We start from the raw sequence: 26,743 nt of genomic DNA, 5'->3' as shown, positions 1-26,743 counted from the left end.
TACTGCTAAAAGTGCCCTCTTGTGTGATTGACGCAGGTACGAGGTCTGCAGCACTTCCGTGGATGGCTCGGAATGTGTCACGCTTCCAGTCTACTTCAGGGAGAGGAAGTCCAGGCCATCAAGCACTTCCTCCGCATCAGCGCTATATGGGCAGCCACTATTGCTTTCTGTCCCCAAGCACAAGTTAACCCTTGAGTCTTTGTACCAGGCTGTTTGTGATCGTATCAGGTTGGTGGCAGGAATGTGATTTGGTTGTTATCTGAGATGAAGATATACCCAGTAATAGTAGTGGCAACTCCTGCCAAGTGGCTGTGTTGATCCTACGTGCTCACCTCTGTAAGAAATGCATTTGCCGGGCGCAGTGGCTCATGCCTGTACTCCCAGCACTTTGGAAGGCCAAGGCGGGCAGATCACCTGAGGTCAGGAGTTTGAGACCAGCCTGGCCAAGATGGTGAAATCCCGTCTCTACTAAAAATATAAAATTAGCCAGGCATGCTGGTGGGTGCCTGTAATCCCAGCTGCTCAGGATGCTGAGGCAGGAGAATCGCTTGATTCTTGATTCTTCTGGGAGCTAGAGGCTGCAGTGAGCTGAGATCGCGCCACTGCATTCCAGCCTGGGTGACAGAATGAGACTCCATCTCAAAAAAAAAAAAAAAAAAAAAAATGCACTTGTGCCAGCCCCTGGATGGGCCAGGGCAGGTGCTATTGGGATGAGCCACCTGGCACATCTTAGGTACCATGATCCTAGGAGTCCAGTCCTCTTAGAATCATGTTAGGGAGGCTAGCGCTTTGATGGCATTTGTATTTTATTTCTGAAGTGTTCCACTATCGTTCTGAAGCTGGAAATTAGGATTATTGGGAAATACCTTCAAAACTGATGGTGCCACATGACTTTCACATAAGACTCGAGACAAACTTTCTTAAGAGTCTTCATTGGCTAATTTCTTGTGGGTTTTTTTTTTTCCTTCCGAGATGGAATCTTGCTCTGTCGCCCAGGCTGGAATGCAGTGGCGCGATCTCGGCTCACTGCACCCTCTACCTCCCAGGTTCAAGTGATTCTGCTGCCTCAGCCTCCCAAGTAGCTGGGATTACAGGCATGTGCCACCAAGCCCGGTTAAGTTTTGTGTGTGTATGTTTTTTTGTTGTTGTTGTTTGTTTGTTTGTTTGTTTGAGATGGAGTTTCACTCTGTTGCCCAGGCTGGAGTGCAGTGGCACAATCTCGGCTCACTGCAACCCTCACCTCCCAGGTTCAAGCGATTTCCGGCTAATTTTTGTATTTTTAGTAGAGAGGGGGTTTCACCGTGTTGGCCAGGCTAGTCTCAAACTCCTGACCTCAAGTGATACTCCCATCTCAGCCTCCCAGAGTGCTAGGATTACAGGCATGAGCCACTGTGCCTGGCCAAACTTTTGTATTTTTAGTAGAGATGGGGTTTCACCATGTTGGCCAGGCTGGTCTGGAAATCCTGACCTCAGGTGATTGCCCACCTCGGCCTCCCAAAGTGCCGGCATTACAGGTGTGAGCCACCATGCCCGGCCATTTGTGTTTTTAATTTCTTAAAATATTGAGCCACTGTGTTATTTTATTTTATTTTATTTATTTTTTGAGACAGAGTTGCTCTCTGCCCAGGCTGGAGTGCCTAGTGGCATGATCTCGGCTCACTGCAACCTCTGCCTCCCACGTTGAAGTAATTCTCCTGCCTCAGCCTCCTGAGTAGCTGGGATTACAGGCATGTGCCACCATGCCCAGCTAATGTTTTTAGTTTTACTAGAGATGGGGTTTCACCATGTTGGCCAGGCTGGTCTCGAACTCCTGACCTCAGGTGATCCACCTGCCTTGGCCTCCCAGTGTGCTGGGATTAGCCACCACACCTGGCCCAGTGGATAATTCTAAAGCACTTCTATTTACATAAATTGCTTTGTCAGTAGCTATCATCCATATAAATTATGAACTACTTCTTAGCCGCATGGTGGAAAAAATAGATAAATGTTACAACTAACAATCTTTTTTTTCTTCTCTTTTTCTCTTTTTGAAGCCGCTATGTGAAACAGCCTTTACCTGATGAGTTTGGCAGCTCACCCTTGGAGCCAGGGGCCTGCAATGGCTCCAGGAACAGCTGTGAAGGTGAGTATGCACCATGCTCTGTGGCTGTGACTGACCAAATACCTCCTGATTTCCCTCTTCTTCTAAAGGTGTTATACACATGGGAGAAGGGGAGTAGGACTGGGTTGGGGCTCTGCCTACAGCAGCAGAGTTAGGAGTTAGGTCTACAACATTCTACTCTGCCAGTGCCTGTTGTCCAACTTTGCTACCTTGTGGAATCTTCCTTTTTTTTTTTTTTTTTTTTTCCAGATAGGGGTCTCATTCCTGTCACCCAGGCTGGAATGTGGTGGTGCAATCATGGCTCACTGTTACTTCAGACTCTTAGGCTTAAGTGATTGTCCCACCTCAGCCTCCCAAGTAGTTGGTACTATAGGTGTGCGCCACCACACTTGGCTAGTTTTGTATTTTTAGTAGAGACAGGGTGTCTCCATCATGGCGAGTCTGATCTCGAACTCCTGACCTCAAGTGATCTGCTCACCTCCGCCTTCCAAAGTGCTGGGGTTACAGGCCTGAGGCACTGTGCCCAGCTGAGAATTTACTTTAAAAATAATGACCACAAGGCTCTGTCATCAAGAGATACTCCAAATTATTTTTGGCATTTTAGGGTTGAATACGGCTGGAATACAGTGGCGCAGTCATGGCTCACTGCAGCCTTGACCTCCTGGGCTCAAGCAATCCTCCCACCTCATCCACCTGAGTAGCCAGGACTACAGGAACGTGTCACCATACCCAGCTAATTTCTTTTTCTTTTTTTTTCTTTTTTGTAGAGACAAGCAAGGTTTTCCCATGTTCCCCAGGCTGGTCTTGAACTCCTGAGTTCAAGCAATCCACCCACCTTGGCCTCCCAGAGTGCTGGGATCATAGGCGTGAGCCGCCACACATGGCCAATATTTGGATTCTCTTTTTTTTTTTTGAGACTGAGTCTCACTCTGTCACCCAGGCTGGAGTGCAATGGTGGGATTATAGGCGCCCACCACCACACCCGGCTAATTTTTGTATTTTTAGTAGAGATGGGGTTTCACCATCTTGGCCAGGCTGGTCTCGAATTCCTGACCTCAGGTGATCCATATACCTCGGCTTCCCAAAGTGCTGGGATTACAGGCATGAGCTACTGCACCCGGCCTCAATATTTGGCTTCTTATTCTTGCCCGAAATGTTATGTTCATTTCCCGCTAGGGATAAACAGGAATATATTTTGTTTATAGGTCCACCAGCAGAGGTGTTGGAATGGTAATAGTAGTCTCTGAACAGACCCTGGGTGATCTGTGGCACTCTGGAAGCTAAGGCACTCTGATCCCCAGCTCAAGGTGTGGGGTGGACTTGAACAAGTCACTTCATCCCTCTGAACCTTGGTTTACCTGTCTGCAAAAGGATATCTGCTTCACAGATCTGCAATTACAATTTGAGGTCATGCGATTAAAGGACAGGGCACATGAAAGGCACTCAATCAGTAACAACATCTTGTGAGTGTGTTTGCTATTTTTACTGCTAACCCTGCTTCTTAGGCATGTCCGGGACAATGAGTGTCACCTTTTGAATTCTACAGGTGAATCTTGGTGTGTAGACTTCAGACCTTGTTTAAGCACAAAGGTTTTTTTGTTTGTTTTCTTTTGCTCTGTTGCCCAGGCTGGAGTGCAGCGGCACAATCTCAGCTCACTGCAACCTCCGTTCCCTGGGTTCAAGCAATCCTCCCACCTCAGCCTTTTGAGTAGCTGGGAACTACAGATGTGTGCCACCACGCCCAGCTAATTTTTCTTTTTTTTTTGTAGAGACAGGGTTTCTGCATGTTTCCCAGGCTTGTCTCGAACTCCTGGGCTCAAGCAATCCATCTGCCTCAACCTCCCAACGTGCTGGGATCATAGGCGTGAGACATTGTGCCTGGCATAACCACAAAGCATTTTTAACCTCTACTGACATGGCTCTTTGTTAGGCCTGTGACTGCTGACCTTTAGGTCCCCTGCTGATTCTCTGAGTGACTTTGGGTAGCTGCTGTCAGTGGATCCTGCTTTTTCTTTTTCTTTTCTTTTCTTTTTTTTGAGGTGGAGTTTTGCTCTTGTTGCCCAGGCTGGAGTACAATGGCGTGATCTCAGCTCACTGCAACCTCCACCTCCCAGGTTCAAGTGATTCTCCTGCCTCAGCCTCCCGAGTAGCTGGGATTACAGGCACCTGACACCATGCCTGGCTAATTTTTGTGTTTTTAGTAGAGATGGGGTTTCACCATGTTGCTCAGGCTGGTCTTAAACTCCTGACCTCAGGTGATCCACCTGCGTCAGCCTCCCAAGGTGCTGGGATCATAGGCTGCTTTTTTTCACATCCTGTGAAATACAGTCCATGGCATTTAATTCTGACTGCATTGGCCCAAGGCTCCTGGCATTATCCAGATAACTGGCAGCCAGTGGCATGGGCCAGGACAGAGTTCTTATAAGTATGAGGGCACTGCTCATTTCCTGAGTGGGATTGAGGCAGTTTTGGGTTCTGCCCTTCTCCGAGAGGCAGCAGGCAGGGCAGGTTTTTTTCTTGCCAGTGTAGGAGGGGGACAGGCTTATTGTGTGTAAAGGGACAGTGTCATATCTCAGGAGTTAAGCAAGTTCGGAAAGGAACCTCCATGAGAGCCAGGGGTTGTGGGCTCTTAAATAGCACATTCTCCTTTTCTCAGAATTTCCATTTTTACTGATCAAGTATGTAGATTCTTTGTTTTAAATCTGCTCTTCTCTGTTACTTTTACACCACCTTTTGGAGTGGTCCCCATCTTTGCTAAAGTTACTTATTTGATACTTTAACTTTCCCTTTAGACTGTGTGCTCCCTTTATGGAGCCCTGGAACCTAGCATGGTACCTGCACCTAAGAGACCTTTAGTAAATACTAAAGGAAAATTCAGGATAGGTTTTTTTCTGGAGGAACTGAATACTTAATATTTGTGTTTATTATATTTGAAAATAGCTGGGCCTGGTGGCTGACGCCTTTAATCCCATCATTTTGGGAGGCCGAGAGGGCAGGTCACTTTAGGGCTGGAGTTCGAGACCTGCTTGGCCAACATGGAGAAACCCCGTCTCTACTAAAAATACAAAAATTAGCTGGGCGTGGTGGTGCGTGCCTGTAATCACAGCTATTCAGGAGGCTGAGGCAGCAGAATTGCTTGAACCTGGGAGGCGGAGGTGGCAGTGAGCCGAGATTGCACCAATATACTCTAGCCTGGGCGACAGAGTGAGACTCCACTTCAAAAAAAAAGGCAGTTGACCTTTAAGTTGTGTTTCTTGGCCGGGTGCAGTGGCTCACACCTGTAATCCCAGCACTTTGGGAAGCCAGGGTGGGCGGATCACGAGGTCAGGAGCTAGAGACCATCCTGGTGAACATGGTGAACCCTTGTCTCTACTAAAAATACAAAAAAGTAGCCGGGTGTGGTAGCACGCACCTGTAGTCCCAGCTACTTGGGAGGCTGAGGCAGGAGAATTGCTTGAACCCAGAAGGCGGAGGTTGCAGTGAGCTGAGATCACGCCATTGCATTCCAGCCTGGACGACAGAGTGTGAGACTCCGTCTCCAAAAATAAATAAATAAATAGGGCCAGGTGCAGTGGCTCACATCTGTAATCCTAGCACTTTGGGAGGCCAAGGCTGGTGGATCATCTGAGGTCAGGAGTTCAAGACCAGCCTGACCAACATGGTGAAACCCCGTCACTACTAAAAAGATATAAAAATTAGCTGGGCATGGTGGCGCACACCTGTAATCCCTGCTACTCAGGAGGCTGAGGTAGGAGAATCGCTTGAACCTGGGAGGTGAAGGTTGCAGTGAGCCGAGATCGTGCCATTGCACTCCAGCCTGGGTGACAGAGTGAGACTCCATCTCAGATAGATAGATAGATAGATAGATAGATAGATAGATAGATAGATAGATAGATAGATAGAGTGGCTAGAGTGAGACTGTCTCGGATGGATGGATGGATGGATGATGGATGGATGGATGGAAGGAATGGATGGAATGGAAGATAGTGTTTCTCACCAAGCTGTCTTGAGTGTTGAGTGTGTGTTTCATTTAAGCCCTTTTCTCTCTGTGGGCCTAATGGTGAAGTTGCAAGAGTGAGAGACCATGTGCTGTGATGGCCAGTAGACAGGATGGCAGGGCTTCTGAATCTCATTGTGCCTGCAGGTGGCTCATTTAAGCTCTCTGAGACTGTGCCTCCTCATCGTGGAATAGCAGTGCCCAGTCTGCCTGTCTTGCAAGGGTGTGGTGAGAGTCACATGTGAATTCAAGTTAAATGCAAAGGAATAGATTTAACTTCATATACACAGAACAAAATCTGGAAGGAAACACCATAGTTATGTATTAAATAAAATTTTTAACATTGAAATGGTGGGAAATTATATACATATTGTTTTCCATTTATGTGCCAGGAGAAGATGAGGAAGAAATGGAGCATCAGGAAGAAGGCAAAGAGCAGCTTTCAGAAACAGAAGGCAGTGGGGAAGATGAGCCAGGAAATGACCCCAGTGAGACCACCCAAAAGAAGATCAAAGGCCAGCCCTGCCCAAAAAGGCTTTTTACCTTCAGTCTTGTGAACTCCTATGGAACAGCTGACATAAATTCACTTGCAGCTGATGGAAAACTACTTAAACTCAACTGTAAGCACTTTTTCTGACCTTTCAAGCTGGGCTTTAGGGTCTTAGGATCTGTTTGAAAATCCTTACACTTGACACTCACTGCATTGGGCTTTCACAGTCTCTGTGCCTCCAGGAGCAGCACTTGTATGACCCTTGGCTTGAAGCCCCCTAAGGACTGTTTCAGAGATCCCCCTACCTTTCAGGCTTTTCTCCTCAGTCCTCGATGACCTCAGAGGAAAGTAGGTCTCCCTCCACTCCCTCTGTGGGAATTTGCTGTGGGTCGATAACCTTTCCTGTGGCCACCCTTGGCAGCAACATTTCCCCATACTTGCTCACTTATAAGAATAAGCGCATATTTATTTTGTTCATTAATACTCACGAAATGTGACCCATTCAGAGGATGGTCATGGATTTTGTAGCCTCACCGACACATGGAGGTTGTAATGGGGACTGCTCTACAGACAGGAAGAGGCATTCTGAGGGGTTGTGTGAAAAGCACAATTGGCCAGTGAGGACAACTTTGCCAGTTGGGGGAGGAGAAGCATCTCTGTCTTTCAGCTCCCTTCCCACCTCACCCTCCTGAGTAGCTGAGACTACAGGTGTGCACCACCACACCCAGCTAATATTTGTAGTTTGTGTAGAGACAGGGTCTCACTATGTTGCCCAGGCTGGAATGCCTTGCAAATTCTAGCCATCTTCTCAAACTCCAGTCTTTGACTTTTCAGCTTAATCTTCCCCTCTCTCCCCTATGCTAGTCCTGGAAACTGCCTGCAGGCAATAAGCTAGGGCGATGTAGGGGGTCTCTTTTTTTTTTTCCCTTCTGTCAGGGATCTCCTTCCTGCTCTATCCAATGTCTGAAAACAATTGTTTCATCCATTTTGTCAATTTTTTTGTGGTTTATGGTAGGATGATAAATCTGGTCCCTATTACTCCATCTTGACCTGTGCCCTTTCAGAATTCTCCGTAGTTAGTTCCTTTGTAGCTTATCTGTATCACTGAGGAAGTCTTTGCCAAAGGCTTTTTGGGGCTGGGAGTCAGAAGGGCTGGCCCATTGCAGAGCATTGCTCTTGGCACTGGCTGCTGATGGGGGAGAAGGTGTTGATGGTGTGGCCTGAGTGTGGTCCTTCTCACTCCTGTCACTTGGAGAGCCTTTCCTGTTGCTTGCCATTCCATAACAAGTGACATTTTGGTCCTCCTCAGCTCGATCTACACTGGCCATGGATTGGGACAGTGAAACTCGGAGCCTTTACTATGATGAGCAAGAATCTGAGGTAGGTCTCTCGGGGTTCGTGGTCGGTGGTGTCTGCTGGTTTCTGCTCTGGATGTGGACTGCGATCACTTTCACCAGTTGGACAGCAATTTAGCAAGTTATATTTAAGACTGAGAAGGAAAAGCACTTCAAGATTTTGTCATTTTATGTTCAGAGGCTCTAGAAAGTGTACTACATTCCAGGTGGGAGAGCCTCTGTAGGCCTTCGTGTCTTAATGCAGTAAGATCTCTTTCTCCAGCAGAACTGAGTGCTTTGTTTCCCATAGGCCTACGAGAAGCATGTGAGCATGTTGCAGCCTCAGAAGAAGAAGAAGGCCACAGTGGCCCTGAGAGACTGCATCGAGCTCTTCACCACCATGGAGACCCTTGGGGAGCATGACCCCTGGTACGCAGCTCCTCACTGTCTGGGCAGAGGCCCCATGCACCCCAGGACTCAGATCTGCTAGGGCCATCTGTGCACATAAACCCCTTTGTGTTTGGATGTGTCACTTCTTTATATAGCCAACCCTACAACATAATCCTCTGTGAGTTGAGGTTTCCTAGGAAAGCCGTCACCCCATTTTGGAAGACAGGTCCCTGGCCAGAAGCAGTAGTGTTGAGTGCTGACCGAGAGGATGGCAGCTATCAGGAGACTGCAGCTGTGCCTCCATGCATGAGTGCCCAGGTGGCACTGGCTGCCGGCTTGCCCTGCTAAGTGGAGGTTTCTCTCTTTAGGTACTGTCCCAACTGTAAGAAGCATCAACAGGCCACAAAAAAGTTTGACCTATGGTCCTTGCCCAAGATCCTGGTGGTCCACCTCAAACGTTTCTCCTACAACAGATACTGGAGGGATAAGCTCGACACAGTCGTAGAATTCCCAATCAGGTGGGTCATGTTGACTACAGTGTTAGGAACATTTAAAAACAGGCAGAAAATCTTGGCACTGGTTGGCTGAGTGGTTTGCCACCAAAAACTTTTCTGAGTAAGGATGTGTGTTGCCGGGGTCTAGGAGGTCAGAGTTTAGCTGTAGTTACCCCTTCTGTCCCTATCCTCCCATCTTTGGGGAAGAGACTCTCCAGTAGAAGCATTTGCCCAGACACAGGCTGCTGCCAGTCACCCCTGCCACTGCTAGTTTCCCTCTCGAGTCACTTAGGCCACCTAACTGGCCTTCCTATCCATCATCTGTCACAGGTAGCCTCACCTTAGCAGAGGCAGCACAATAGGGGACAAGGCAACCAAGAATAGCCTGTCAGGTAGAGTTGGGTTATTATTGGGGGCTGCAGGTGGGCTGCACACCTGCCATGATCCTGTCCCTGGGGTAGGGACTGGGACTGGCTGTCTACTCATATCCTCTCAAGCCCCACAGTACAGACTGTAACTAAGAACAGGAAAGTAAGTTAACAGATAGATGTTCCCTGGCTGGGCACAGTGGCTCACATATCATCAATTTGGGAGGCCAAGGTGGGAGGATCACTTGAACCTAGGAGTTCAAAACCAGCCTAGGCAACACAGAGACACTTCCTCTCTACAAAAAATAAAAAACATATTTAAAAAAATAGGCTGGGCACGGTGGCTCATGCTTGTAATCCCAGCGCTTTGGGAGGCCAAGGTGGGCAGATCACAAGGTCTGGAGATCGAGACCATCCTGGCCAACATGGTGAAACCCCATCTCTACTAAAAATGCAAAAGTTAGCTGGACGTGGTGGCACACACCTGTGGTCCTAGCTACTCAGGAGGCTGAGGCAGGAAAATCGCCTGAACCTAGGAGGCAAAGGTTGCAGTGAGCCAAGATTGTGCCACTGCACTCCAGCCTGGTGACAGAGCGAGACTCCATCTCAAAAAAAAAAAAAAGAGGCTGGCACAGTGGCTCACACCTGTAATCCCAGCACTGTGGGAGGCCAAGGTGGGTGGATCGCTTGAGATCAGGAGCCGGAGAGTAGCCTGGCCAACATGGTGAAATCCTGTCTCCAGTAAAACTACAAAAATTAGCTGGATGTGGTGGTGCACGCCTGTAATCCCAGCTGCTAGGGAGGCTGAGGCAGGAGAATTGCTTGAACCCACTAGGCGGAGGTTGCAGTGAGCCAAGATTGTGCCACTGCACTCCAGCCTGAGCAACAGAGCAAGCCCCTGTTTCCAAAAAAAAAGAAAAAAAAAAAGGGAGTTGCCCACAAAATGTAGATTTTAAAATGCTTTCTGGGGGAAAGAATAGATAGATGAAGTATAGCATGTCAGCAGGAGACTCCAGGTGATGGATAATAAGTATTTGTTGTAAAAATTATTTATCTTGGCTGGGCGCGGTGGCTCACACCTGTAATCCCAGCACTTTGGGAGGCTGAGGTGGGCAAATTATGAGGTCAGGAGTTTGAGACCAGCCTGACCAACATGGTGAAACCCCATCTCTACTAAAAGTACAAAAAAAAATTAGCTAGGCATGGTGGCGCATGCCTGTAATCCCTGCTGCTCGGGAGGCTGAGGCAGGAGAATCACTTGAACCCAAGAGGCAGAGGTTGCAGTGAGTCAAGATCGCGCCACTGCACTCCAGCCTGGACGACACAGCGAGACTCCGTCTCAAAAAAAAAAAAATTCTTTATCTTTTCTGTGTGTTTGAAAATTTTTAAATAAAATATTGGAGGAAGAAAGCTTTCTGGGGCCTGTTTTGGTTGAGTTTAAATTATTATGGCACCAACTGTAATTCTGTTAAGAACAGCCATTTCTGCATACTTGCTGAAGCCCTCTGTGTGTATCTCTAGACCCTCATCACCATTTTATCTGGTGCTGGAGTTACCCAGAAAGGTTCTCCCATTTTCTTTTGTTGTTGTTGTTCGTTTTTTTTTTTTTTTTTGAGACCGTGTCTCACTCTGTTGCCAGGCCAGAGTGCAGTGGTGCGATCTCGGCTCACTACAACCTCTGCCTCCTGGGTTCAAGCAATTCTCCTGCCTCAGCCTCCTGAGTAGCTGGGACTACAGGCGCCTGCCACCATACCCAGCTAATTTTTGTATTTTTAGTAGAGACGGGGTTTTACCATGTTGGCCAGGATGGTCTCAAACTCCTGACCTCATGATCCACCCACCTTGGCCTCCCAAAGTGCTGGGATTACAGGCATGAGCCACTGTGCCCGGCCTCTTTTTTTTTTTTTTTTGAGACGGAGTTACGCTCTTGTCGCCCAGGCTGGAGTGCAATGGCACGATCTCGGCTCACTGCAAACTCCGCCTCCCGGGATCAATCGATTCTCCTACCTCAGCCTCCCAAGTAGCTAGGATTACAGGTGTGTGCCACCATGCCCGGCTAATTTTTGTGTGTGTGTATATATAAATGTATATATATGTGTGTGTGTGTGTATATATATATATATACTTTTTTTTTTTTTTGAGACGGAGTCTTGCTCTGTTGCCCAGGCTGGACTGCAGTAGTGCGATCTTGGCTCACTGCAAGCTCCACCTCCCGGGTTCATGCCATTCTCCTGCCTCAGCCTCCCGAGTAGCTGGGACTACAGGTGCCCACCACCACGCCCAGCTAATTTTTGTATTTTTTAGTAGAGACAGGGTTTCACCATGTTAGCCAGGATGGTCTCAATCTTCTGATCTCGTGATCCGCCTGCCTTGGCCTCCGAAAGTGCTGGGATTACAGGTGTGAGCCACCGTGCGCGGCCTAATTTTTGTATTTTTAGCAGAGACAGGGTTTCACCATGTTGGTCAGGCTCATCTCGAACTCCTGATCTCAGGTGATCCACCTGCCTTGGCCCCCCAAAGTGCTGGGATTACAGGCATGAGCCACCACACCCAGCCCCATTTTCTAGCCCGAATATGTCAGTGGTCAGAACACGGATCCTAGAGTCCCTTCCATCTTGGTCTCTCTCGAATAGTTTGAGTGCCTCCCTGTGTTCTGCCCTGCTGCATAACAGAGGTTGCTGGGTTACTATTAACTACTTTGTTTGGGTTTAACATATTCAATAACTATTTTTGTGTTTTGTGCTCAGAGGGCTGAACATGTCCGAGTTTGTCTGTAACCTGTCAGCAAGGCCTTATGTGTACGACCTCATTGCCGTGTCCAATCATTATGGAGCCATGGGGGTTGGCCACTGTAAGTATTGACATCTGCTTCCTTCTGAGATGTTGAAATGTGCTTGGCCATCATCTCTCACCAGTGGACCAGGCATTGCCCTAAATGCTTTGCTTATGCAGTTTCACAGGCTTCATGCTGCATGCTTTCTTCATACTGATTCCCCTCTCTGTTTTTTTTTAATTCTTTTTTTTTTGAGACGGAGTCTCGTTATGTCACCCAGGCTAGAGCACAGTGGCGCAATCTCCACTCACTGCAAGCTCTGCCTCCCAGGTTCATGTCATTCTCCTGCCTCAGCCTCCTGAGTAGCTGGGACTACAGGCGCCCGCCACCACGCCTGGCTAATTTTTTGTATTTTTAATAGAGACGGGGTTTCACCATGTTAGCCAGGATGGTCTCGATCTCCTGACCTCGTGATCCGCCCGCCTCGGCCTCCCAAAGTGCTGGGATTACAGGTGTGAGCCACTGTGCCTGGCTGGTTTGCTCTTTTTTTGAGACAGATTCTCACTCTGTCACCCAGGCTGGAAAGCAGTGGCGCAGTCTCGGCTCACTTGCAACCTCCACCTCCCGGGTTCAAGCGATTCTCGTGCCTCAGCCTCCCGAGTAGCTGGGATTACAGGTGCGTGCCACCACACCTGGCTAATTTTTGTATTTTTAGTAGAGACAGGGTTTTGCCATGTTGCCCAGGCTGGTCTTGAACTCCTGGGCTCAAGCGAACCACCCTGCCTTAGCCTCCCAAAGTGTTGGGATCACAGGTGTGAGTCACCGTGCCCAGCCTGTGTTCATTTTTATTTGCTAATTTTTGCACACAAACATACCATTTGGGCAAGTTTCTCATCCTCAGTTTTCTCGTCCATGAGGTTAGGCTGGTTGTGTGAGGGTCCACATTGGGCCTACAGTTGGAACTTCAAAACTGAAAGCCACCGTTGCTGCTATTGTGTCAAGCATAGACTGTGTGAACTGGCCTTGGGCACCTTCTCTGTTGCCCTTTCCCATGATCCTCGCCACCACTTTGTGCAGTCAATGCTATAGTGAGGAAACTGAGGCTGAAGTGTTAAACACCTTACCTAAAGCCACACAGTAAGTTGACACTGGAAATCAGATCTCCATTGGGTTCTGTAGTTTCTGAGAGTCTGGGTGGAGCAGGAACTGGGCTGGGATTGCTGTAATAAACACATCCTGCTTGGGAATAGTGTAAAGTCAAGACAAGAAGCATTGCCTCTGGGAAATGCTTGAATCATTGTGGGAAACTGTTACCCAACCACAGACTCTGGACTCCTAGTTTTAGAGAAAGATAAATTTTTTTTTTTGATATGGAGACTAAGGTATGTTGTTCACATCCCAGCTCTGCAAACCCAAACACCCAATGTTCCCCTAACTGGGATTATTCTGTAGGCTCCCGAGGCACTAAGCATTCTGTTGATGTTAGTAGCCACCTGCCTAGATGCAATGGCGGAGACTGACTTGGCATGTCCTTGTGAGAGCTATTGTTTTGCTTAAATCTTAGAAGTTTCAGCTCCTTTTATGGGTTCCCTGGTTTTGGATTATTGCACATAGCCATCCTGAAGATTGGCACTGAATAGCTCTATTTTTTCTATTAGTTTCCCAAAATTATAGTTTAAAATCTTGGTCCCTGACAGCTCCATTTTTAGCCTTTTGATCCTTTTTGAGAAGGAACAGATTAGAAAAGAAGGTGAGTTGTTTTTTGGTTGTTAAGACACACACCGTAAACTATTTTTAATTTCAGGGGTTTTGTTTTGGGGATTTTTGTGTTTATTTAGTGCAAGCCTAATAAGCTAGCCAGATTAATTCTCTGGAGACCGCTAGAGTATTTTCTTTGTTGACTTGGCAGACACTGCATATGCGAAGAACAAACTGAATGGGAAATGGTATTACTTTGATGATAGCAACGTGTCCCTGGCCTCTGAGGATCAGATAGTGGTGAGTAGGCCATGATATGTGGTTCTTCCTCATGTCTTTATGGATTAAAGCTGGGAAGAGCCTCTATCAGGCTAGTTGGTTATTTCATCATCCTGATGTGACAGTGGGAGCTAGGTGTGACAGAGCTGGCTGGCATTCCTTCAGGGACCTTCATAAATGAGAAGCTCAGCTCTCCTCAGAGTTCTCTGCACAAGGCTCCTTCCATTTCCTGCTGCCTGGCAGGGGCAGCCATCCTCAGGTGGAAGGGTCTCTTCTGTGTGGATATGGCAGATCCTTGAGGGTTTTGGACAGCTAGAGAAAAGCTGGGGAAAATGGGTGATTTTTCCAACCACTGAATGGTCTTTCCCCCTCTTGTATTTCAGACTAAAGCAGCTTATGTGCTATTTTACCAACGTCGAGATGATGAATTTTATAAGACACCTTCACTTAGCAGTTCTGGTTCCTCTGATGGAGGGACACGACCAAGCAGCTCTCAGCAGGGCTTGGGGGATGATGAGGCTTGCAGCATGGACACCAACTAATGCTGACTCCACGATCCTGCCACCCTGTAGCGCCAGTGTAATCCCCCAGGAGAACTTCTTTGACACTCTGCAGACTGCTAGTGTTCTGTCTAAAAACCAGACAAGGAAATACCCTTCTTTTATGAGCAGAAGGAAAAAAAAAAAAAGAAGACCGTTTACCTAGAAGAAGCTATGTCAAGAGGCTGAATTATTTTTATTTTTAAACAGGTGGTGAGAAATTTCTGTGAAACCTGTGAAGCTGAAAAGGGGGTGGGATGGGGGTACTCAATGGAGTATGTCTGATGGATCCCAAAGAATGGAGAGGAACACAGGCGCTGAGTATGGAGCAGCCCGGAGACCCACCCCACCTGCAGGGCTGCCCTGAGCGCCTGGATTTCTGGTTCTGATGCCGATACTAGTCACCCCAAGTAGTCTGCTCACAGTAACCCAAGCCTCAAGTAAACTCCCCTTTCCCTTGCTATGTGCACTGATATGGGTTTATAATTTTCTGAAAGTTACCCACTGAAGCCCATTTCTCCGTTGAGTCATCTTGTAATTTCCAGCTTTCTCCCCGCTAAGGAAGATATCTAGTGTTGGGGATCCTGGCCCCTCAACCTCCTGTGGAACCCAGCAGTTCTGTTATATCCCCTGCTACCCTAGATGAATTAAGACCGTTAAATACTGTGTGGAACTTTTATTAGATAACACACTTTTTATTAGATAACGCTTAAAGGAAGTCAGTACATAAAACTGCCCCGTGCTGTGTCCCGTCCAGTTGTTTCCATGTTGGCTTGAGAACAGAAATCTTTGTGGGAGTTAGCCGGGAAAGGGCTCCAGTTCATGCCGATTTAGGGTAGTAATACATTTTGGTGTTACCCAGATGCTTTCTAGAACGGGTTCTTTCCTCATCCCTATCAAGACTCTTCCCGGGGCCCCCATTTGAAAGCCCCGTCCCCACTCCCACCGCGGGGCCAGCCGCTGCGTGTGGGCAAGGCCTTAAGGAACCGGACGTACGGGTCCGGGCTTTTTTGACCTTCAACCTAATCCGTGGGGGTTTGGGGCCTGCGCAGAGCACGCGCATGCGATGACCGTTGGATGGGTCGGCGTCACTGCGCTGCGGGTGAGGACAAGGACGTGGCTGCCGACCCGCCAAAGGTGGGGGTGCCGGTAGGGCCAGCGGCCTGGGAGCCGCAGTGGGGCGGGAGGCAGCGGCGGGGCGGGCCAGGAAGCTGTGGGAAGTGGGGCGGGGCGTCTTTGGGGCTTCTGGCAGATGGCGGGTTCCTCTGCGAGAGCCGAGAACCGCCTACTCCAGGAGGAAAGCCCGAGGGTTGTGGGTCCTGCTATAGCCAGGGCCAAGCTCCAGGAAATCGTGGCCGTTCAGGGGTAGTTTGCAGCCTCATTTGTAACATAATTGTGTTGTCCTGTGCATTTCCAATGCATTACATAAAGACATGGTCGCTTTTAGGAGAAATGTCTGAAAAGCTAAGAAGATGCAGAAAGGAACTGACTGCAGCCATTGACCGGGCCTTTGAAGGAGTTAGTTATTCCCAGGAGTGCACAGGCCAGCAGAGGCTGGAACTGAGCGCCGCGCCGCTCTCCTCCTCGCTGCCCGTGCACAGGCTCCTCTGCAGAAGACATCGTCTGGCAGCCTGCTCTTCTGCTGCTCCTTTTGCTGCTGTCCCATGTGCTCCTGAGAATGAGAACCCTGCCTTTGCCACAAACCATGTCCCGGTAAATGCAAAACCACATGCTCTGTGCCCCGAGAGAAAACCTCTGACCAGCAAGGAAAATGTATTGATGCATTCCTCCATTTTGGCACCTGAAAGAGAGTCTTGGAGAACTGCAGGAGAGGGGGAAAACTGGAGAAAAGAAAATTTAAGGTGATTCTAATTTTGATAGTTTAACAGCTACAATTAAGGGGATTCTTGTTTCTGAAAAAGTTGTTGAAGATCCTAGATTTAGTTCATGACAGTGCTCTTGCCTCCTCTTGGCAGCTCTGTGACTGCATTTGGGGAGTTGACAGACATTCTTCAGAATCTGGCCTAGGAAACAGTTATATTTTGTGTATATGTTCCAGTTGAGGGGCTAGTTGTCAATCGTTGATGTCAAACCAGTCATGGAAACCACTTTGCAGTACCCAAAGGGGTAGTGGATGTAAAATAACCGGGTTTTAAAAATAACCTTATTTTTTAAGTTGCAGAAACAAAAGTCTTAATTCCATCTTAACTCCTGTGTTTCAATCTGGACACTGGGGCCTTTGATACCCTCCTTTGCCCACATTAGGGAGAGGTTGAATTGAAGGCTGGGCCCTACTTCCTGGCTTCATCTTTGCCTCTGCTCCCCGCTCTTACCCCAGATCTTTTTGGACCATCACCAGGTCTCCTCTAGACTTTTTCTTCTCCCAAGTAACTTGAAATTGCCTGTCCCAGGCACCTTGACTTGGAGAAGGGATGAATGTATGAGATGAAACTTCAGGCCGGGCGCGGTGGCTCACACTTGTAATCCCAGCACTTTGGGAGGCCGAGGCGGGCAGATCACGAGGTCAGGAGATCGAGACCATCCTGGCTAACACGGTGAAACTCTGTCTCTACTAAAAATACAAAAAATTAGCCGGGCGTAGTGGCGGGCGCCTGTAGTCCCAGCTACTCGGGAGGCTTAGGCAGGAAAAAAAAAAAAAGAAACTTCAAAGTTCTGCCATCTTGGCTGCTTCATAGGAAGGGGATAAAGAAGCCATTTAATTGGTTCAACTCCACAAAAAATGTTTTTCCTTTCAACTCCACAAATATTTATATTGGTACTCATAAGCAGTGCAGGCCTTGCCGGGTGTGGTGGCACGCCTGTAATCTCAGCACTTTGGGAGGCTGAGGTGGGTGGATCGCTTGAGGTCTGGTGAAACCCCGTCTCCACTAAAAATACAAACATAAGCCGAGCGTGGTGGCGCGCGCCTATGATCCCAGCTACTTGGGAGGCCGAGGCAGGAGAATTGCTTGAATCCTGGAGGCAGAGGTTGCAGTGAGCTGAGATCTTGCCATGGCACTCCAGCCTGGGCAACAGAGCAAGACTCCATCTTAAAAAAAAAAAAAAAAATGCTGGCCGCAGTGGCTCACGCCTGAATCCCAGCACTTTGAGAGGCTGAGGCGGATGAATCACCTGAGGTCAGGAGTTTGAGACCAGCCTGGCCAACATGGTGAAACCGCGTCTCTACTAAAAATAGAAAAATTAGCTGGGTGTGGTGGCGGCCGCCTGTAATCCCAGCTGCTCCAGAGGCTGAGGCAGGAGAATCGCTTGAACCCAGGAGAAGGAGGTTGCGGTGAGCCGAAATTGCGCCCTTGCACACCAGCCTGGGCGGCAAGAGCAAGACTCTGTCTTTAAAACAAACAGGCCGGGCGCGGTGGTTCACTCCTGTAATCCCAGCACTTTGGAAGACTGAGGCGGGCAGATCACCTGAGGTCAGGAGTTCGAGACCAGGCTGGCCAACATGGTGAAACCCCCATCTCTACTAAAAATACAAAAATTAGCTGGGCGTGGTGGCAGGCGCCTGTAATCCCAGCTACTCGGGAGGCTGAGGCAGGAGAATCACTTGAACCTGGGAGGCAGAGGTTGCAGTGAGCCGTGATTGCACCATTGCACTCCAGCCTGGGGGACAAAGCGAGACTTCATCTCAAAAAAAAAATAAAAAATAAAAATAAATAAATAAGTAAACAAATGCAGGCTGGGTGAGGTGGCTCATGCCTGTATTCCCAGCACTTTGGGAGGCTGAGGCGAGTGGATCGCCTGAGCCCAGGAGTTCGAGACCAGCCTGGGCAACATGGCTAAACCCTGTCTCTAAAAAAGAAAAAAATTTAATACAGTCTGCGATGCTCATGAGTCATTATGGTAAAGCTGTTAGTCAATTTCTCCACTGATGTAGCAGTTTCCAATTGTCCTTTAATCAAAGCATAAATGACAAGGTCACCAGTAAGTTTTTGTCTTTGAGATTATCTAAAACTGAGTTTCCCTTCAATATATTCTTGAAAGAGAATCTAATTCCCCACCTTTTCTTCCCCCCGACCTGGGGGCTGCAGGAAAGATATGGAGAGAGATTTGAAGGCTGACTCAAACATGCCACTCAACAATTCTAGCCAAGAGGTCACAAAGGATCTGCTTGATATGATTGGTGAGTACAGTGGGCAAGTCCATCCTGTCCTTGGGAAGATAGGTCCTTCACATGGGTCTGAGTCAGCAAATATCTCAGATATAAGAAATGCTCTCGGCCAGGCACGGTGGCTCATGCCTGTAATCCCAGCACTTTGGAAGGCCGAGGAGATCGAATCATGAGGTCAGGAGTTCAAGACCACTCTAACCAATATGGTGAAACCCCGTCTCTACTAAAAATACAAAAATTAGCCAGGCGTGGTGGTGCACGCCAGTAATCCCAGCTACTCGGGAGGCCGAGGCAGGAGAATTGCTTGAACCCGGGAGGCAGAGGTTGCAGTGAGCTGAGATCATGCCACTGCACTCCAGCCTGGGGGACAGAGTGAGACTCCCATCTCAAAAAAAACAAAAAACAAAAAACACTCTCTTCTAGCTTAGGTACCATACATAGCGAGATCTGTCTCTTAAAATTTTTCTTAATTAGCTGGGCACAGTGGTGTGTGCCCATAATCCCAGCTACTAGGGAGGCTGAGGTGGAAGGATCACTTGAGCCCAGGAGTTCAAGCTATGATCATACCACTGTACTGCAGCCTGGGCAACTGTGCGAGACCTCATCTCAAAAGAAAAAACACCACCACCACTTTTTGGGGGGAGAGACAGAGTCTCATCGTATTACCCAGGTTGGAGTGCAGTGGCACAATCACAGTTCACTGCAGCCTCAACCTCCCTGGGCTCAGGTGATCCTCCCAGCTCGGCCTCCCAAGTAGCCATAGTACTACACTAGTACTACAGGTGCACACCACCATGATTGGCTAATATTCGTATTAGGGTTTTGCTATGTTGTCCAGGCTGGTCTCGAACTCCTAGTCTCAAGTAATCCACTTACTGTGGCCTCCCAGTGCTGGGATCAGGCAAGAGCCACCACTCCCGGCCAAAACACTCTTATCTTTTTATTTGGTAGATTTGTTTTGCTCAGACTCTGCATTGATTAGAGAACTGAATGTTAACAAACCCTGTCCCTTCCCTCATACAACTGATTATCTTGTGAGGTGATACATCAATCAGGTCATGTCATAAATGTTTAGATGCATTGAGTCCCTGAAGGCAAGGGATGGTGGCCACTAGGACATGGTGATTGAGCTTAAATTTTTAGGAAACACGACATAGGCAAAAAGGAGAGAGTAGTTTAGCTGGGGTCGGTAATTAAAGACTAGGAGAAAAGGGCTGGGCACAGTGGCTCACACCTTTAGTCCTAGCACTTTGGGAGGCTGAGGCGGGCAGATCACTTGAGGTCAGGAGTTCGAGACCAGCCTGGGCAACATGGCGAAACCCCTTCTCTACTCACAAAAAATTAGCCAGGCGTGGTGGTGCACACCTGTAATCCCAGCCACTTGGATGGCTGAGGCATGAGAATTGTTTCAACCCAGGAGGCAGAGGGCAGAGGTTGCAGTGAGCCGAGATCGCACCACTGCCCTCCAGCCTGGGTGACAGAACGAGACTCTGTCTCAAAAAAAAAAAAAAAAAAGATTAGGAGAAAAATTAGAAGTCAAAAGCTTTCCTATAATTCTACCACCCAGAGATAACCACTGTTAATATAGTATAGCATACATCCTGTCAGACTTTTTTTCTACATACAAATCTGAATGTCCTGTATGTGAACTACATGTGCTCTATTTTTTATTTTGTCTTTTTATTATTAGTAGTAGTATTTTTTATAAGTAGAGACAAGGTCTTGCTTTGTTACCCAGGCTGGTCTTGAACTCCTGGTCTCAAGTGATCCTCCTGCCTCAGCCTCCCAAAGTGCTGGGTTTACAGGCACACCATGCCAATGTGCCCTGTTTTTAAAAAACTCATACTACAGCTCCTAGTAAAGGGATGTATAACCGTGGGTGCTGCCTGAAGCTGTTGTTTCTGAAGGATCTCCAGGTAATGAGGGAGGAAAGGGAGGCCTGGTGAGGGTAGGGTACTCCCCCTGGGCCACAAAGTAAAACCCCTGCCAGCCTGTGACTTCAGTAGCCTGAGTCTCCTCCAGTAGCCCCAGGAGGTAAACTGAAGTCATTACTGCCTCTACCCACCATCTTCCTTGGCTTTCACCAACATCAGGGAGGTTTTTTTTTTTTTTTTTTTTTTTTTTTTTTTTTGAGACAGGGCCTCACTCTGTTGCCCAGGCTGGTCTCAAACTCCTGGGCGCAAGTTATTCTTCTATCTCAGCCTCTCAAGTTGCTGGGATTGCAGGTACACACCACCGCTCCTGGCTGGGCAGCAGTTTATTACCCTAAAGACCTTGTTTCCTTGTTTTTTTCACATTGTGTCTTGTCATCCCTGAGAGCCAGGACAACCATGTACATTTCTATACCCTCCCACTTATACCTTTCTTGGAGACTGGCATATAGTTGGAACTCAGTAAATGCTTGGGCCTGAAAGGAAGGTACCAAACCCACCTTAATTTGGCAGTCTGGCAGCCTCCCTGTCCTGGGGCAGGAATGCCTGCTTTTACACAATCCCTGATAAATGACAACCCATTCATGGTTTTTAACTTGCGCCTGAAATGTCTTCAGAAACCTTCCACTGGAATTGTAAAGCTGAATGTTCTTATTTTTAAGACCATACAAGCATCCGAACTATTGAAGAATTGGCTGGAAAAATAGAATTTGAAAACGAATTGAACCACGTGTGTGGTCATTGCCAAGATTCACCCTTCAAAGAGGAAGCCTGGGCCCTGCTTATGGACAAGAGCCCTCAGAAGGCCACCGATGCTGACCCTGGCAGCCTCAAACAGGCTTTTGATGATCATAATATTGTTGAGACTGTTCTGGACTTGGAAGAGGACTACAATGTGATGACCTCTTTTAAATACCAAATTGAGTAAGGACAGTTATCTAAGCTTTGATTCCTTACAGCAGGAGGCTGCCCTTGAGCCTGAGCAGAAGCAGCTACAATGGCCATCAGGGGCCACATTTCTCAAAAGGTTGGCAGAACCTGAATTACCAGACCCTTTTTAAATCCCAGTTGTGTCCCTTTTTAAGCTGTGAGACCAGTTTTTTGAATTCCATTGCTTTGAAATGTTTCCTATTACTGATTTTTTTTTTTTTTTTTTACTTTCCTTGACATCTTGAATGTGTTTTTTTGATTGATGTTCAATATACCCAGTACCCATGGTAGGTGTGGGTCGTGGGCCTCTGCTGTGTCTCTTAGTGTTCTTTTCCATGGGCCCCTAAAAAAGTACAGGAGTGGCCAGGCACAGTGGCTCACGTCTGTAATCCCAGCACTTTGGGAGGCCAAGGCGAGTGGATCACTTGAGGTCAGGAGTTTGAGACCAGCCTGGCCAACATGGTGAAACCCCATCTCCACTAAAAATACAAAAATTAGCCAGGAGTGGTGGTGTGCACCTGTAGTCCCAGCTACTTGGGAGGCTGAGGTAGGAGAATTGCTTGAACCTGGAGACGGAGGTTGCAATGAGCCGAGATGGCACCGCTCCCCTCCATCCTGAGTGACAGAGCAAGACTCTATCTCAAAAAAATAATAATTTAGCTGGTCATGGTGGTTCGTGCCTGTAGTTCCAGCTACTTGGGTGGGGACTGAGGCGAAAGGATCACTTGAGGCCAGGAGGCAGAGGTTGCAGTGAGCTGAGATCACGCCACTGCACTCCAGCATGGGTGACGGAGTGAGACCCTGTCTCAAAAAAAAAAAAAGAAAAAAAAAGGGAAGAAAGGAAACTGAATCTCAGGGAAGTGCCCACCTCCTGAGCTAATAAGAGGAAGGAATATGGGGGTGAGGCAGAGCTGGCAAAAGGCTGTTTTTTGTTTTGATTGTTTTTAAAGACCAAGTGAAGTATAGTATAAGAAGTGGGGAGAGTGGAACAAGGAGTTAGATCTGTAACTGTGAGTAGTCAGTTGAGATAACTCAATACCTTTGGACTTGATTGTTTTTAAAGACTGAGTGTAGTACAAGAAGAGGAGAAGGAGTAGAACAAGGAGTTAGATCTGAAACTGTGAGTAGTCGATTGAGATAACTCACTACCTTTGGACCAGCCAGGGCTGTTTATAAGTGCTAAAGCCCGAACAAACCAAAGAGTTGGGGAGAAAGGCCTAACTAACAGCTGAGTGATTGCCCAACAGACTGTCTTTTAGGCCAGTGACTCTGGCATAGGGCAGGCTGCATAGCCAGCAACATCCCTTACCACAGGTCTAGTGATTCCTCTGGGCTCAAAGGTGGAGGCTACACACCCACTCCTTAGCAGAGGTTGGCCTGGCACCTGCTGGTGCCCCAAAAACTATGGCATGGTTAGACCCTGGCCACTTGATTGCATATGCCTCCCCAGTGGGCGTGCCCTGGTTCCCAACCAGTTGTGGCCACTGCCACTGCCCTGCCTGGGGCAGGAGTTGAGGTTAAGGCTAACTACAGGCTCCTTCCAGGCCGCCTACCACTCAGACCCTGCAGGAGGTAGCACAAAGCATTCACAGCCTGTAGAGTCAGAGGCCAATTTCTTCTCCCTGAGCAAGAAGAATGGAAGCAAATGAAAAGTGCTCACAGTATGCTCAACTGCCCCTGCTCAGGTGAAGAATAGCCTGTCTGGATGGAGAGATGTCAGGCTACTTGATACTCAGAAAAACAGGTCTCAAAACAGTGCCTTCTAAATAATACATGTGGATGTGGACACTCTTCTATAGACGAGGTGGAGCTTAATTCCTGTCCTTACCCCATATTCCCACCTCATTACCACCCTTTGAAGGTGAGCTAGACTTAATGATTCTTCCCACGACTAAAGTAGGAAAAGGGAAAAGTCACAAACTTATAGTGGGGAAGCCTGGCAGACACCTAACCAAGTGATGTCATGTATATGTCATGAGAGGGGTGCATCACTTCCCTGGTATTCCTACCAAAAACCCAAATTCCCAGTGTATGATCTTGAGACAAATGTTAGACAAATCCAGACGTTGGGTACATTCTACAAGATACCTGGCCAGAACTCAAGACTGTTGAGATGGCCGGGTGCAGTGGCTCATGCCTGTAATCCCCAACACTTTGGGAGGCTGAGGCGGGCAGATCACTTGAGGTCAGAAGTTCGAGACCAGCCTGGCAAACATGGTGAAACCCCATCTCTGCTAAAAATACAAAAATTAGCCAGGCATCATGGCATGTGCCTTTAGTCATAGCTACACAGGAGGCTGAGGCAGGAGAATTGCTTGTACCCAGGAGGTGGAGGTTGCAGTGAGCCAAGATCGCATCACTGCACTCCAGCCTGGGCAACAAGCGAGACTCCACCTCAAAAAGAAAAAAAAAGACTGTTGAGGTCATGAAAAATAAGGAAAGACTCAAAAACTATCAACAGACCACTAAAGACCAAGAAGACACAATGGCTAAATGCAACATGGAATCCTGGAGTGCATCCTGGAAGAGAAAGAGAACATTATTGGAAAAACTGATAAAACTTGAATAAAAACTAGTGTTTAATGTGTTGATGTCAGTTTCTTAGTTTTGACAAAGTGTCAGAGTTATGTAAGATGTTAACACTGGAGAGGCTGAGTGAACGATATACATGAAGTACATTTTCTGTAAATCTAAAGTTATCCCCAAACTTAAAATGCATGTAATTGCACTTTGGATCAAGTGCAACTGATCTCAAGTTTGTGAAAATGTGTATGAGCTCATGTGCAAAAAAACTTTTGGGGGTGATGGATAGGAGGGTATAGTCTTTTTTTTTGTCATCTGTATTTTCTAATTGATCTGCAGTGGACATGTATCACTTCTGTAAAGACAAAAGCAGTTAGTTTAAAAACCCTCATCTCCAGTCAACTAGCCATGGACATCCTTCACAAAGTACCTGTCCAGACCCAACTTTCAGTTTCTGGAGTGGAGCCTAGGGGCCACACCAGGAGGGCTTGGCAGGACCCTGACACGAGGGCAGTCCTTTTCTGGGGGAGCTAGATCCTCAGGAGCTGGATTATCTAGGTCTCAAAGAGCTGTTTCTCAGGAGCTCAGTTAGTTCACTGGTTTACTACTGGTCAGGGCCTGGCCCCTCCCAGGTGGGGCTTTGCAGACGTGGCTGTATTAAATAGGGATCTAGCCAGGCAGGGTGGCTCACTCCTGTAATCCCAGCACTTTAGGAGGCCAAGGCGGGTGGATCACTTTAGGTCAGGAGTTCAAGACCAGCCTGGCCAACATGGTGAAACCCTGTCTCTACTAAAAATACAAAAATTAGCCAGTGTTGTGGCGCATGCCTGTAGTCCCAGCTACTTGGGAGGCTGAGGCAGGAGAATTGCTTGAACCCAGGAGGCAGACATCGTAGTGAGCTGAGATCGTGCCATTGCACTCCAGCTTGGGTGACAGAGTGAGACTCTGTCTCAAAAAAATAAATAAATAAATAAATAAATAAATGGGGATCTATCTATCCCTTACTCTAGAAGACTTTGAAATTTATTTTTTTTCCTACCTGGAGTAGAGACGGGAATGAGGGCCCAGCACAGGGTGGGGGTGAGGAATGAGGGAGAATACAGGCTCTCCCTGGCCAGAGAGACAGGTATGTCTTTGCTTAAGCAAAGCCTTTATTTAAAAATTCAGATTTTCCAAACAGGCAATTCATCCTGGAATCCTTGAATGTGGAACTTTTCCTCACTAGAAATGCAGCTGTACAGTCAAGCAGGTGAGTCCTGAGCCTCTCCATGCCAGTCCCAGATTAGCAGGGAGTGGGCACATAGGCCTCCTCATTTCCCTGGTGACACGATCTACTCCTGTCTCTGCATCTCTGGCTCCCTGAGGTGCCCAAGAAGAACTTCCTGCCTTCGTCATCTGAGTCTATACAGTGGGCAGATACACGCTCATTTGCTCAGAACAGGGTTTGGGGAGCTGTTCTCCAGGGATTTAGTTGGAGGGGGAACAAAAGCCCAGAATTTTAATAAAACTTCCTCAGGTTTGTAAGGAGCTAGGACCAAATCCTTCTCAGGGAGACTTGATAGTTGACTTTGATCATGACTGAGAAACTTTAAATATTTTACATCATTCAGTTCTCTCCCCCACAGTTCATCTTGGCAAGCCAAACAATCACTGAATTGTTTCCGTGGAAACACCAAACTGCAATTTGGATTACCAGAATCAAAATAGAAACAAGACAGCTTCAAAAATAAATAGCTTTGGAACTTGCTAGTTGCAAACTGCAAATTCAAGCCATAGCACAAGGCATATGAGAAGCTGGACCCATCCAACCCTATGACGAGAGATTTCCAGGATCCATGGCTGCATCCCACCAGTGTTCATGCCAAAGCCAGTAGAAACCAGGGTTGTAAGCCAACTGATGATAAACTTCGTAACAATACTTAAGGGAGGAGCTGGTCTTTAGAAGCTTCTAGAAAGAGAGATTTAAGAGCTGGAAGGGAAGACTGAGAAGAAAGGGCAGGAACAAGGAGAGAGATAAGTGAATGGTGGAGTGAAGTTCCAGCAGGGAACACAGAGTCACAGCTGAGGCCTGGGAGAAAAGCAGCAATTCTTTTTTTTGAGACAGAGTCTTGTTCTATTGCCCAGGCTGGAGTGCAGTGGCACAATCTCGGCTCAATGCAACCTCCGCCTCCCAGGTTCAAGGGATTCTCCTGCCTCAGCCTCCTGAGTAGCTGGGATTACAGGCCTGTGCCACCACGCCCGGCTAATTTTGTATTTTTAGTAGGGACGGGGTTTCTCCATGTTGGTCAGGCTTGTCTCAAACTCCCGACCTCAAGCAATCCGCCTACCTCAACCTCCCAAAATGCTGGGATTATAGGCGTGAGCCACTGTGCCTGGCCCTTTTTAAAAAATTTTTTATAAAAAAAATTAAAAGCTGGGCACGGTAGCTCATGCCTGTAATCCTAGCACTTTGGGAGGCCATGGCGGGTGGATCATGAGATCAGAAGTTCAAGACCAGCCTGGCCAAGAAGGTGAAACTCCATCTCTACTAAAAAATTAAAAAAAAAACTAGCCAGGCGTGGTGACAGGCACCTGTAATCCCAGCTACTTGGGAGGCTGAGGCAGAGAATTTCTTGAACCCAGGAGGCAGAGGTTGCGGTGAGCTGAGATTGCGCCACTGCACTCCAGCCTGGGAGACAGAGCGAGGCTCCGTCTCAAAAAAAAAAAAAAAAAAAAAAAAATTAAACGAAAAAGGCTCTGTCATCCAGAAACAAGATGAGGCTCAGGCTAT

The 26,743-nt window shown here is 47.7% G+C and overlaps 2 protein-coding genes across 7 annotated transcripts in view; both read left to right on the top strand.

Annotated features, from left to right (window-relative positions):
- USP4 (ubiquitin specific peptidase 4) overlaps positions 1 to 15,217 on the top strand; it is a 64,333-nt gene extending 49,116 nt beyond the window's left edge. For 2 of the 4 annotated variants that reach the window (XR_008678327.2, XR_008678328.2), the window contains 4 exons: positions 37 to 228; positions 973 to 1,094; positions 2,034 to 2,122; positions 6,491 to 6,550. Coding sequence is in view for 2 of the 4 variants with exons in the window: in XM_031008950.3 (XP_030864810.1) it covers positions 37 to 228; positions 2,034 to 2,122; positions 6,491 to 6,718; positions 7,898 to 7,968; positions 8,233 to 8,351; positions 8,681 to 8,830; positions 11,922 to 12,025; positions 13,857 to 13,945; positions 14,308 to 14,466 (1,201 nt within the window). In the remaining 2 variants the exon portion in view is untranslated. Of the gene's footprint in view, positions 1 to 36; positions 229 to 972; positions 1,095 to 2,033; positions 2,123 to 6,490; positions 6,719 to 7,897; positions 7,969 to 8,232; positions 8,352 to 8,680; positions 8,831 to 11,921; positions 12,026 to 13,856; positions 13,946 to 14,307 lie in introns of those variants that run through there. The other 2 variants (XM_031008950.3, XM_031008951.3) reach the window with 2 other exon arrangements.
- A 152-nt stretch (positions 15,218 to 15,369) lies between these two features.
- C2H3orf62 (chromosome 2 C3orf62 homolog) lies at positions 15,370 to 24,036 on the top strand. 3 transcript variants are annotated; one of them, XM_063703802.1, is made up of 4 exons: positions 15,370 to 15,600; positions 15,911 to 16,325; positions 18,510 to 18,601; positions 21,183 to 24,036. In XM_063703802.1, exons 2-4 carry the CDS (start codon positions 15,916 to 15,918, stop codon positions 21,446 to 21,448), a joined length of 768 nt encoding a protein of 255 aa, XP_063559872.1. In that variant the 5' UTR covers positions 15,370 to 15,600; positions 15,911 to 15,915; the 3' UTR covers positions 21,449 to 24,036. The 3 variants fall into 3 exon arrangements, with proteins under 3 accessions (XP_063559872.1, XP_063559873.1, XP_030864813.2); XM_063703803.1 differs by having other exon boundaries at positions 15,370 to 15,612; XM_031008953.3 differs by lacking the exon at positions 15,370 to 15,600 and having other exon boundaries at positions 15,643 to 16,325.
- The last annotated feature ends 2,707 nt before the right edge of the window (positions 24,037 to 26,743 follow it).

Source organism: Gorilla gorilla, chromosome 2 (genome assembly GCF_029281585.2).
Source record: "Gorilla gorilla gorilla isolate KB3781 chromosome 2, NHGRI_mGorGor1-v2.1_pri, whole genome shotgun sequence".
In the NCBI taxonomy this organism is placed as follows: domain Eukaryota; kingdom Metazoa; phylum Chordata; class Mammalia; order Primates; family Hominidae; genus Gorilla; species Gorilla gorilla.
This window is presented reverse-complemented; position numbering and strand designations above follow the sequence as displayed.

What these genes read in the sequence shown, in the direction of transcription:
- C2H3orf62 (XM_031008953.3), top strand. Translation starts at nt 15,880, where the DNA reads ATGCATTACATAAAGACATGGTCGCTTTTAGGAGAAATGTCTGAAAAG. An exon ending in TGGAGAAAAGAAAATTTAAG is followed by an intron (nt 16,326 to 18,509) that starts GTGATTCTAATT and finishes TGGGGGCTGCAG; the next exon opens with GAAAGATATGGAGAGAGATT. An exon ending in GGATCTGCTTGATATGATTG is followed by an intron (nt 18,602 to 21,182) that starts GTGAGTACAGTG and finishes CTTATTTTTAAG; the next exon opens with ACCATACAAGCATCCGAACT.